The sequence below is a fragment of the Azolla caroliniana genome, unplaced genomic scaffold (genome assembly GCF_043228905.1).
Source record: "Azolla caroliniana isolate FFs.n. ecotype wild unplaced genomic scaffold, voAzoCaro1.0.p SCAF_16, whole genome shotgun sequence".
Lineage (NCBI taxonomy): Eukaryota > Viridiplantae > Streptophyta > Polypodiopsida > Salviniales > Salviniaceae > Azolla > Azolla caroliniana.
Window position 1 is genome coordinate 2,579,567 of NW_028230451.1, and position 13,140 is coordinate 2,592,706.

Consider the following 13,140-nt stretch of genomic DNA (forward strand, 5'->3'; position numbering starts at 1 on the left):
AGATTAGTTATCACTTGTAAAAATTAAGTATGGCTCCTTAAATTGCAATCAACCCATGATTGTTCTTCAATTTTTATAGGTGAAGGACCTTGCTTTGACGTTATACTCTATAGTTGTTATCATCATATGTAGAGAGCATTGTAATTACTTGAAAGAGCAATTGCTTATGTCTTCATGATTATTATATTTCATGGAAAGGATAGATTACACTCTCAATTTAATCACTTGTTTCATTTAGGGTAAAAAAAATTTGGGAGATGCAGATTTAGCTCGATCGTTGAGAATTTTGGATTTTGGTTGAACCACGACGATTCTCTCTCTCTCTCTTGATATATATGTGTTTGGGTACCTTCTCAACATCTTATCAAGTAAGTAACTTTAAAGGAAATAAAAGCTTCAAAAAAATCCTTTATATACAATAAGAACTCTAGGTTTATGTATTCACCATAACCGTGTGAGCATCCATTAATTGAGGCGTCAATATATCTCCCATGCATTATGTATGTACACATAGTCATTCTCTTTAATAAGGATCTATGAGACCAGATACAAGAAACAAATCAACCCAAAATATCATTATATGTAATGTTATCTATATACATCTAGATTGTATAATCACAACATTGGTGTAATTTAAACCAGCCAATGATGCCCCATTAATATACAATTCTAGTGTAAACCATTGTTTATCAAACTTTTAAAAATATTCCATGATAAGTTCAATTCAATACAAATTTCAATAACAAAAGCTAAAATGCATGCAACGCAATTCAAGTTTGACTTCAATAACTTGCAACAAATGTTTATTGTCCTATTAATTAAGGATGGCATCTAGTTTATAACATTTGAACTCGAGTTGATCATCTAGGACCATATGTTCACTACACATCGGATCTCTACATTATTATGTTTAAGCTTTCATCAAACTATTACGACAATTGCAAACTCTTCATCATCTAAGCTTTTCAACATGCATTAAAAAGGTAGATAAGTTGCCACTGTTGCAATACGCTACTTTCATTGAAACTAAAAGTTGCAGACTAATAAAGAATGTTGTACACATGTCTTTATTTAAGGGTAAGAAAAACAAGGAACTCCATGAAGGGTATGCCATAAGGAATTGGAATAGGATATTCAACCCTAAAAAAATAGTGAAGTACATGGGTTAATAGTATTTTCCATATGATTTTTGTATTGTTTGGTGAAATTTCTGAAAATCATTAATGGTACAAGTAGCCCAAAGTTTCCACAACCTTGAACAAATAGCTACTTATATTTTGACCATATTTTCAAATCATTTGTATATTTATCTAAATATTTGCTTTACCTAAAGTTATAACTTCAATCAATTTGTGCCAGTGTATGGGGTTCTAAGGATGAAAAAGTAGAAGATAGTGCTGACGATGATGAGACATGTAAGACCTTGCCACAATATGGGCAATGCTGCGTGCTTGAACTATTACAATGCTCATGCCTTTTCTTTTCGTTCATATATTTGTCTGCAAACTCGAGAAATTCCTTGAAACGATTGACAAAACGCGGATTCGAAAAGACATTAATCCCTTGCACCTGCCGGTGTTGCTTATATTTCTGAAGCATTATAAACATATGTATAATTACACATAGCACAGATGCCACTCCAGATATGAGAAAAAGACCCCAAAAGTTGCCAATGTCCAGCTGATTAGATGTAGCATCAGCATTCTCACTTTGGCATTCATCATTTTTAAACCAATAATCTTTAATACGTTGTAGCTCTCCCGATTGCGACATTTGTAATATGGCTTGTGATAAGTCGGCAGTAATATCAGATCCTTGAGGAAAGGCCTAGTTTGATCAATGGCAACATGTCAAGCAAGTCACATAGAATATAGTCGTCACAAACAGAGACAAACAAACACATGGTAGCTATATCATCATTTCTAAACAAGGTGAAAGTATTTTGAACTCTCACGAGCATGATATATTGCTAGTAACCTCTATGGTATATCGTCAGTTGCCCTCTGATTTAACCTTATCCTCTATTTGAAGGCACATTGGTATTTATGTGGGAGGTTTGTTGCAGGATTAATGCTACTATACACATCCTAGATAGAGTTTTACTTTAAAAGAAAAAGCAACTTTCAAGCATATAAAGTAGATTTTTAAAAAAAAGCATGTATAAAATATTACAAAGAAAGAACAACAACTTACAAATCCCCAGCCACTCTTAGTGAACTCCTGGCCAGCAATTGTGTACTTTCGGCAGTTGGATGCTTGAAGCAACTGAACATATGGAAGCTCGTCTACAATAGCTGCAACACCCCCTTGTGAATAAGGACCAAGGTTCAACGCTCTCTCATACATCTCACGTGATTCGAGATCCTTCAACCTCCTCGGATTAACATTGAGATTGATCAAATAGTCTCTTACAAATGACCCTGTCTGATACCCAATTGGAAGATTCGTCTGTATCAAGCTCTCTAGCCCATTTATTGATGGTGCAAGCTGTTGCACTGTCAGTATTGATGTTAGGTTGGCTGTATAACTTGAGTTTATGATTAGAATCACAAATAACCATATGAGTAATACAAATCGTCCCAGGAACGATCTCGCCTCCTCCTCTGCAATGCATTAGAAAAATAAATGAAATAGGCTTTGATCTCTCTACATGTTCCCAGTTTTCCTATTTCTTATTCATTTTATGTTACAAAAACAAACCAATGCCCAATTTAGAAGCAAAAACAAAAACACTTACTATGGCTGTAGAAAAGAGTTGAAAAAATGAACCTGCATACGAGAGTTCTCCATTAAGATTGCTATTAAAATATCACAGCAATACTTAAAAGACACATAAGGTATAAAAAGAAAAAGAATATGTTGCAGAAGAAACGTTTTTCCTTGGAATGAACCTTTATGCCCTTCCAACACCAATCCATCCACCTTTTCCTTAGCACCAATAAAGATTCATGCAATAAAGCTATGCTCTGCAACTATTCCCAATTAAACCCAGAATTTGGGAGAACACATAATGAACTTTTAACATCTTCAAATTCTAAAAACCTTTAAGATTTCGTATCAACCACATCACCCAACTCCATCACCCCTAATCGAAACAAATGGTTGAACTAAAATCCCAATATCTCTTTTCCTTGCCAATATAAAATACAGAATAAACAAGTAACTCCTTCTGTAATGAAAAAGACAGTTGTCAACTAGATGATGGTGCCCATTCAAAATATGACAAAGCTTCTTGCCAAGATTTTACTATTAACCAATTTCCACTATGACTTGAATCTCTGCCCTTCTATGCAGCAATCCATCGATCTCCATAAAATACTGCCTCACACAAGCCCAATGGTTGATCTCGTCCACACATATCTCGCAGCAACGACAACCGCCTAGTCATCAAACACATCCAAGTTCAAAACAGCACCACCACCTAGTTGTTCGGGAGTAGCTAAATGATCCCATGAAATCCATGTAATTACTCTCTTATCCTTTTTCTCCCAAAACATGAACCAAAGAGGCTATAATACTGCCTGTATGCCTTCTCATTCCAAGGAAGCAATGTCAAAGAAAACACAATTATATTAATAAATGTGTATGAAAAGCAATACAATGGTACCACAACTGAGTAGTATCACCACTACATGGGTAGTGAGTGGATCACACTGAATTGCACAATAGAATAGAAAAAATGATCTCCATCTTGAATCAAGCTGTGCGAATTGTTCAAATTGAAGAGCATTCGGACATTGTATGAAATGATGAGTAATACCTTCTACTTGAACAATGCAAAAGAAGAAATTGCCTATTGTGAGTCTGCCTCTCTTTACAGCTGATCCCAAAGGTAAACCCCCAATCAATACTATCCAAACGAAGAGATGGTACGGTAATGTCAATACTCCCCCAAGGGATACTCTCCAAACACATGAAAGGAAGAAGATAGTCTGTATGTAAAGATGGTAAGGTCATTATTATAGAGGAGAGCTGCATGGTAGTGTATGGCCTATGAGACCTACACATGACTATATGGTAATACAATGGCTCTCAAGATCAAATACTGGGTATTTTGAAGATAGCTTCAAGAACACATATTTCTATGTATACAAAAGACCCATCAATGCATTGTTAGTAAACTTCTCGATGTTCAAGGATATTGATGGGAGTCACTATTGTTGGTCCCCAACCATGGATAACAAGAAAATCTAGAGACTCCAAAGGAGTGGTTGTGTTGTACAAAAAGGAGCTTCATGATATAGTGCATGTTATGCAGAAGGATGTAGATGCACGTTATATGTGGATACAAATCAAACGAGGGAACCTTATGGAACTATAAATTGCAATTGTCTACTTTCCACCTGCCAATTTCAGATCCGTGCCTTTCGGAGAATCACCATATCTACCATTACATGATAATATCATGAGATTTTCTACTATGGGGGATATCATACTATTAGGAAACTTCAACACACAAACCAAGGATGAATAACCAACTATGTTTGACACCTGCAAGAATAGAATAGAAATTTTATCGTCCATCATGCAGCCAATTTTGACCTATGGGACCAAAGCAACATCTCATCTTGTATGTGACTCCTTCCTAAGAAGGGGGTTTATTACTCTGTAGAAAAAATTCTCAATGTAAAAATAATGCATGCACATCTGTGCTCACCCTTCGTGGTGGAAATTCGAGTATGACGCTCACATTATCACACCTGTTTAGCAGGTCACCGTGTTTCTCACAAATTCCCTTATATGTTGAGTGTGTAATAAATGATATCCATCCTCCACTAGACTTTCGTAGCATACCTTGCATATCTTCATGTTTGTGTGATGATGCCATGATCTACCTTAACACCTAACTTGTGTGAGAGGGTTCAAAGAAGTGCTAAGGCTCAACGAGAGCCAAGGCTCATGGGGGTAGTGAGATGATGTGATTGGATACGTCCTGGCATATTTTTCCTTACATAGTGCCAATATCAGGGGTTAATATTTGCAATGTAATATTCCAATTTTGACATTTTAGCATCTTGTTGCTTCATCCTTAGTGCCTGTAGTAATCTATCCTCAATGATCACATACTTCATAGCATCACATGAGAGCTCCAATAGATCCTTTACTCCCCATCTCTTAAACCATTTCATGATGTCACACACTCAGCCAGATTAGAGGATTTTGCTCTTATTAGTTTTTGTACCTTGCATCCTATGTTCCAAGCTTGTTTGGGAAATCTATGATCAACTTATTGAACATGAAGATATTCATTGCTGGTATGCTGAAACACAACAATGGTTCCAGCAGCGTGGCATAAGCATAAATGCAGTACCCCACTCCAAAACAGCTTGGATTGTCCCTATCTAACAAGACCAAAGTGGAAAAGAATAGAGTGATGTGAACTGATATTAATCAACTTGGGAAACAAAACATGGGTCAGCTCCACAATGTCTCCTGCTAAGACATACTTTTTACACAAATCAGAGGATGGATTCATTATCTGACCCTCTGATATGGACATACATCTGTCACATGCACTGGGCAGTGTGATCGGGAAGCTACAAACTTCTTCACATCAGTTAGAAATTGAGCTGGTCAAATATGCACAAATATCATAGAAGAAATAATTTGCCAATTGTGTCATCCGGGAGTGCACGAATACCAAGAAGATGTTATCTCTTGTTTGGTCTTATAGGCCATTATGGCCACTTAAAAGATGTTCTTTCTTTCTTTCTTTCTCTGTATCTACCTATCTATAGATACATACATATATCTCAAAAAAAAGAATATACACAAAGTCACATTCAAATAAAACACAATGAATCATTCATATCTGCCAAAGCCTATTCTTAAGTTATAACAAATCAACGGATGACAGACAATATCATCAGAAGAACTATGTGAACTTGGCCTGAGTTAATGTTTGGTACCTCCAAGCCAACGTTTACATATGTACATATGTATAGGTATATCTATATATGTATATACACACAAACACGCACATATACATACACATACACATACACATACACATATATACATATATAAGTAGGTTCCCAAGAGCTTTTAGAACAAAGCCTTGGGTTGATTTTTCAGACAGTTACTTGGTCTCAAAACAATGTCTTAACTTGCCCGTTTATTGTTTTAACGGAGTTTCTATTCTAAAAGCTTTGTTTTCTTTTTAAATGAGCAGTTATTCATACCTAGGGATCTTCTAAAGCTTAGAGCTTCAATAACATGTTCAAGTGGGTTTCTAAGACTTGTGCTCAACAGCCAACTGTGTTAATATCTTTATTTTGCATGGTTGTAGGTGGAGAGAGAGGTCATTGAGATCTGACTTTTCATTGTTGCAGAGAACATGAAATTTGGGTTGGCATTGGGAAGTTGTTTGCTTTACGTAGTAATTGAGCAAACTAGGAGTCCTCTCTTATATGAAGGCAGTTTTACATGTACAGAATATAAATGATGAAATACTACATATACCATATATTTGTAGTGAAGGCAAGGAGATGTTTTTGGCAATCCAAGTAGCTCAAAATGCTTAGGTGATGCATCCTTAAAATCACATATTTGACAGGGTACATGGTTTTCATAGATAAAGAACCTATTGATTGGGATTGGATAAGAGGATAGAAGTACAATTTTGGATTTACGCATGCATAAGGAATGCAACACAAAAGAAATACTGTTAAAAGAAAGACAAGTTTGTTGATAAAATGGATCAACTGATTGTTGATTGGGATTGGATAAGAGGATAGAAGTACAATTTTGGATTTACGCATGCATAAGGAATGCAATACAAAAGAAATACTGTTAAAAGAAAGACAAGTTTGTTGATAAAATGGATCAACTGATTGTGTTTGTATACTTCATTTTTTTTCCTGAACCATTTTTCTGTTGGTTGCCACGGATCTCTTTAAGAGAACAAGGATGAAAAAAAGTATAGAGAGAGAGGAAGCCCAGACAGTTGCAGCTCAGTTGGTACCAGAAGGTCATGCATTCATCAAAAAGATATATAGTAAGATTTGAACTCTGGTGCATGAGTTAGTAAAAACTTGGAGTACCACTAGGATACAGCCATAATATGAATAACAGACAGAGGAATACATACGTCATGACAGTGACAAGTTGTTTCCTTGGAGGACCTCGAAACTCCTCGTTTACATTGTGCTCCAGTATCCAGATGACCACTCCTGTAAATATGAAAGACAGAAGTACAATACACCACAAGGTGGATGTGAATGGTATAAGAAAAGCCCAAGGGCTATTTGCTCTCCTATCCTTCACTGGCAGTAGCACAACCAATCCAGACTCAATGTACGGCTGTGTGAAATCGACTATACGAAGACGGTCTGCAAGAATAGCTACATCCCCAACCACAGCATCATATTCCTGGCCATAAAGAGAAAATCAAAGAAACATATATATAAGGAACAATCTAAAGCACTTGGCTTTTTATTATTATAGTCTATATTGTGTCCAAGTAACTGGCATGAGCAAGAAACATACTCTTCTGAGTGAAGAACCTCACTAAATCGACTCTTCATGTAACCTAACCTTCTTTGTACACATTCATTGACCCAGCTATGTTACGACAGTCTATAGAGACAGGCACACTTTGTGCAGCCTATGGTTTTTGTAATGTGAGTAATACAGATGTCCTATAAATTAAATGAAATGTAAGTTGCACCGAACCAAGAACCTATACTGAAGCATTTATAAAATGATTATCAATTTGAATATCAATTTTGGTGCTTTGAAGCTCTCTTTTTAGCCTATGTCTCTATTATTTGAGGATAATATTGACATGAGGGAAATCTACCAGGAGAAGCACGATACAGGAACAAATGTATATTTTTGCGTATGTTTTAGATTTGCACTCATACAATGACATACTCTTTGAATTCAAAAGTGAATAACATAGATAACATAGATAATCACAATTAATACCTGATTTGCCAATTTCTGAATCAAATCACTGTATTTTGGTGTTGTTATACCATCCCCAAGTAATTCAAATTTGTATGGCACATCATAGGGGACATGGTCCAAAGCAGCTTTAAAGACCTGTATACAGAAACCATCGATAACTGTCTGATTTTGGGTATCCATAGTTACACCAACAAGTTCAGTATATCCAGCCTTTCTAGGTACACCAATTATTAGAGGATTTCCATTTTTGGGAAGTGCCCAACCACGCGGAGTGTCAGTTAGACCACCTGGCCATATTATCGGCATTTTGGTCACATTTGAAGAACTACTCTGATATAAGAAACCAGGATTTTGTGGAATATTAGTGAGATTTAGGAGTTCATGCTCGCTGGGAGGGTTTAATGAGATCGTCTTGTGGTTAGGCCACCAGTAGCCTACACCATGTGGATTTCTACCCACCATGTTTACATATTCAAAAGCTCCTCCAATCAGATCCCCGTTCTTATCAAACTTTATTAGACCTGATGTCCCAAGAAACTGTGTCCTTAAAATCTCATCTTTGAATACCTCCCCTGCTTCAAATATCTTCATTTTGGATAGTTCTGATTTGCCCCCAGATTGAGTGGGCATCTTCCTCGGTGAAATGAAATTAATCTTCCCATTTGTCTTCAGATAAGAAGAAAGAGCATACGAGATTGTCCAAACAGCATCATAAGCATACAGTGCATAGGGATTGATGTGGTCTGGCTCATGGAAGTGGGTGGGGAAGTTCTTGTTCCATGAATTGAAAAATCTTTGTAGTTTCAAAGAAGGGGGTATATACGGTCGTATGCCAATGATGCCTTGAGTATTTCTCACTACTCCTAGAGTAAGGGGCGTATCTTCTAGGCTAATTGTAATTTGATCTGTAGCAATCCATACATATCCATAACCCATCATATTCAGGTTGTATGCTTCTTGAAGTATAGCCAATCCCACATCCGGGTATGCATGTAATACAAATACCCTTGCTTGTTGGTTCATTAGTTGTTCAAGTTTTTGATCAATGCTGGACGTGTCCATCCATGGAATTATAGGAATTTTTTCGACTAGTTTCATACTTCTTGCTTGTAAGGAATCACTCAAAGAAGAAGCTCCATTCATGCCAAAATCATCATCCATGTGGAACATGACCACTTCTTTCCATCCATAATTCGCAATAAAAGACGCTATGGCGTCCATTTGTAACACATCGCTTGGCACAGCACGGATGAAATACGGATATTGCATCTCAGATAGGTTTGGGTCAGTAGCACCGAATGAAACAAAAGGTACTTTAGTTGCTCTTCCTATGTGAGCTGCAAAAGATGCTGCAGATGAGGATTGAGGACCCACTATGGCCACGACACCTTCCTTCATAAGCTCAACAACTACATGAAGATAATGAAGTGTGAAAGTATTAATCAGTTTCATAATGAATCTGAACATTATATATATGGGCAAAAACTCCAGAAATCCCCTCCCCCCCTGAGTTTTTTGCTATTTCTCCGATTTCCCTTCCTTCACCTCAGAAAGAGGGAAACAAAAGAGGCATGAATAGGCCAATTTAATTGCTCAAGTAGCACATATAATTGCTCAAATAGCACATATGATTGATTGCTCTTTCACAGGCTACGGGCATTTGAGGAAATGGCAAACATTTAGGCACATTCTGGAAATAACGAAAAATCCCGCGATATTTCAGAGTTCTTCTCTAGCCTGATATGATTATCTTAGAATAAAGTTGAGGGGGGAAAAAGAAATTACCACAGGATGCTGCTTGCACTGGATCTTGCCCAGAATCAAACATTTCCAAAACAAGTTTTGATCCATGTAGAACATCACCCTCTGCATTGTTCACATCATCTATGGCAAGTTGTATTGCTTGTTGGACAAATACATTGATCGTTGAATTGAAGCTCACTAAAGCACCTATTTTCAAACTTGAACTCATGACGCACGATATACATAACATGACCTCTACACACAACACCAAGACACAACATTGACAATGTATTCTCATATTGTGTGACGTTTGGGTTTTATTGTTTTCTATTTATAATGCTGAAGAGGTTGGCGTTAATGTATGGAAATAGAGAAATTTGGAAAATAAAATGGGCAATCGAAACTAGCTTCTAAACATACTGTGCTACACAGAATTGAAGAGAAAACTCTTAACGGATATATTGTAGGCATTAATATAAGCTCCGACCAGAAATTATGCATACCAAATCTCAATAATGTAATAGACTATGTTTCTGATTACAGCGAAGTAAAGTCTCCGCCAGTAGTAAGCTACCAAATGATCACATCATCAGCCATGGTCTTCTGAACTTAGCGCTAGCAATGCTGTTGATATACGCATTAAATCACCACTTTCTAGAAAAGCATATGTACTAGGAGCATCATTGTTGACGTTCAAGTATAGTAGATATTATAATAATAAGCAAAAATGCTTATACACTGTTCACTATGCAACTCCCAACTTTAGATAATGATAAAAATATATAGGGTTTTAGCATTCTGTCCTAAGCTAAGCATATGATTGCTTATACCGTTTAGCAAACCACAACCTCATATAATAGTAGAAAATCGTTATACAATGAATGTCTATTGCTTCTGAACAAAGCTAGACGTGAGTTTAGTTTACGTAAGGTTTAGCGTATTTTGTTCTGTACATGTGTTTGAAATTAATATTGGATTTAAATGGATTTTCTGCTGTATACGGGTTAAAGTAATAATGGCATTTAAATGGATTTTGTACTATTATGTGTGGGTTGAAAACAATATTGGATGCTGATAGATTTGGTGCTATATAGGGGGGGGGGTTTACTGTGTTGTGTGCTATACATATGGGATTAATATACATAGATTCAGCCACCAGTTCTAATGTATTTTTGAGATATGTTGATGATTAGATTTCCTGTATTTCAGCCCTAAACTAATATGGGCTGAACATATTTTTTGTGCCAGAATTAATATGTGGTTTAATGGATTTTTGTCTCAAATACATCATAAATAATATATATAATCAATAGATTCAGCCACCAGTTCTAATGTATTTTTGAGATATGTTGATGATTGGATTTCCTGTATTTCAGCCCTAAACTAATATAGGCTGAACATATTTTTTGTGCCAGAATGAATATGTAGTTTAATGGATTTTTGTCTCAAATACACCATAAATACTGTATATATGTATATATATGTATACATATATTATAGTTGATTACAGTTCAAGTGACCTTCTTCGATCAAAAGCCAAACTTGGTTTGAAAAATAAGTAATGAAGTAAACAGAAGCTCTAGAACATAGCAGTTACGAGTAAAGAGATCATCAAACAGTCTATTTATTTACATATTGACGTGTATGTAAGTGAGTAAAGTAAGCCCACACATAACTTTATAGTGCGCCTGCAAAAAGCCCCACCCACTCCATCCCATCCATCCATCTCACATGACACCAACACAAGGTTTCAAGTAAAACCCTAAATCAATCAATCCTACACGAATCACATTTTGTTTTAGCCAATCCATCCATCAATCAATCATTACATACATACATACATACATACATATGTGTATGTGCATGTGCATGTGCATGTGTGTATGTGTATGTGTATGTGTATGTGTATGTGTATGTGTATGTGTATGTGTATGTGTATGTGTATGTGTGTGTGTGTGTGCATGTGCATGTGCATGTATGTGTATGTGTATGTGTATGTGTATGTGCATGTGTATGTGTATGTGTATGTGTATGTGTGCCCCCCTAAAGCAGTGTCTAATCGCTATCAACTATTAAAGAGCGAGGGAATCACGGGCATGGACAGTGTCGGTCGCTTAGTTGAGGGCGCGTGCAATCTGCACCGTCCGATGTGGATAATAAAAATGCGTGAGAGTGAAAAAGTTGTATCCAGACACCCGACCCATCAGTCACAATCAGTATTCAGACACCCTGTTCATAATTGTCAAACACACATGCTCATAATTCTCAGTCGCCCTGCTCGTAATTCTTAGTCACCCTAGCCAAATCAAACACCCAAACTTAGAAGGATTTAGGGTATAAAAGCAAGCGTCTGCCGTTTTCTCATCATTTTTCAAATCAGAGATTGAGCTATTTGGAGGGATTTTCAAATCAAAGATTTTTCGACATTACATTCAGCGTCGCCATCTGCATTACAATCAGTAACACCACTGGAAAATCATTTAGGTATGTATTTTATTACAGTTGCATGTTCGTCTTTTCTATTTGTAAAAGTGTGTTTTCAAATCAAGGTTTATTGTTTGGGATGGGTTAGGGTTCAACACTAAAATGTTGAAGCGGATTTTTTAACTTTATTAAATCTATTTAAATCTTAAAATGGGTTTAGGGTTTTTGGAATCAAAAGATGGGATGACAAAGTTAAAAGGAATTAGGGTCATGCAAAGAATTGTATATGTCTCAAGGTTTTGTGTTTTCATGATATGTAATTTCTTAATAATGTTAATATGGCTTGTTAAAATGGGTTTAGGGTTTATCTATTTCGTTATATATTGCTTGCCAAAGATAGTTGCGAAGTCTAAACACTTGGAAATGGAAGATGTCAACTAGAGTGATGCACATCACTCCTAAGGAAGGTATGCCACTTCCTCATACTTTCTATTGTATAACAGGTCTGCATGTGTGCTAACCCTTGTTTTAATTCTACAGGGTTTTTTGATAAAGCCACACAAGGATGGGACAGGATCCGATTTTGTAAGTATGGCCTACCATGTGGATTGCATGTAACTCTTATCAGTAATGGGTGGGTTCTTATAGTCACACCTTTTTTAGAGTGTATAGAGAAGTGGTTTGCACATGAGGATGTTCAACTCCTTCGAACAAACATGGCGAAATGGGATTGAAGGATTTTGGGATTTCCGATTTCATAGCCATGACAGTTTTTGTATATGACACATATTGTAGTTGCCTCGCTATTTTTATGAATCAACCAATTTTGTATATGCTTTCGAAATGTATATGAATCAACGAATTTGTAGAGACCACATTTTGTAGATGCAAGGCCTCGTTTTGTATACTCTTGATCATGTATATGAATACAATCTTTTGCACATTTTGTATATGAATATATTCTTTGGCACATATTGTATGCCATAAATATTTGGTGTGTATGGTAAACATGAATTGACAATTTTTCTGTTGAGGTACTGGATTGGGATTTTTGGAATTTAG

General features: G+C 36.3%; 1 protein-coding gene across 2 annotated transcripts; it reads right to left on the reverse strand.

The window, feature by feature from the left end:
- Nucleotides 1-1,161: 1,161 nt before the first annotated feature.
- On the reverse strand, nucleotides 1,162-11,406 carry LOC147853567 (glutamate receptor 3.6-like). 2 transcript variants are annotated; one of them, XM_087332182.1, is made up of 7 exons: nucleotides 11,330-11,406; nucleotides 9,697-9,861; nucleotides 7,930-9,320; nucleotides 7,091-7,371; nucleotides 2,738-2,769; nucleotides 2,194-2,603; nucleotides 1,162-1,827 (listed from the first exon to the last, which is right to left on the reverse strand). In XM_087332182.1, the coding sequence occupies exons 1-7, from the start codon at nucleotides 11,370-11,372 to the stop codon at nucleotides 1,342-1,344; spliced, it is 2,808 nt and encodes a 935-aa protein (XP_087188308.1). In that variant the 5' UTR covers nucleotides 11,373-11,406; the 3' UTR covers nucleotides 1,162-1,341. The 2 variants fall into 2 exon arrangements, with proteins under 2 accessions (XP_087188308.1, XP_087188307.1); XM_087332181.1 differs by lacking the exon at nucleotides 11,330-11,406 and having other exon boundaries at nucleotides 9,697-10,574.
- Between the last annotated feature and the right edge of the window lie 1,734 nt (nucleotides 11,407-13,140).

Excerpts from the sequence above, each read along its gene's own strand:
- LOC147853567 (XM_087332181.1), bottom strand. The coding sequence starts at position 9,952 with ATGAGAATACATTGTCAATGTTGTGTCTTGGTGTTGTGTGTAGAGGTC. Across the intron at positions 7,372-7,929 it reads TTCAGAAATTGGCAAATCAG|GAATATGATGCTGTGGTTGG; the intron begins GTATTAATTGTG and ends CTTTATGGCCAG. Across the intron at positions 2,604-2,737 it reads AACTCTTTTCTACAGCCATA|AGGAGGAGGCGAGATCGTTC; the intron begins GTAAGTGTTTTT and ends AATGCATTGCAG.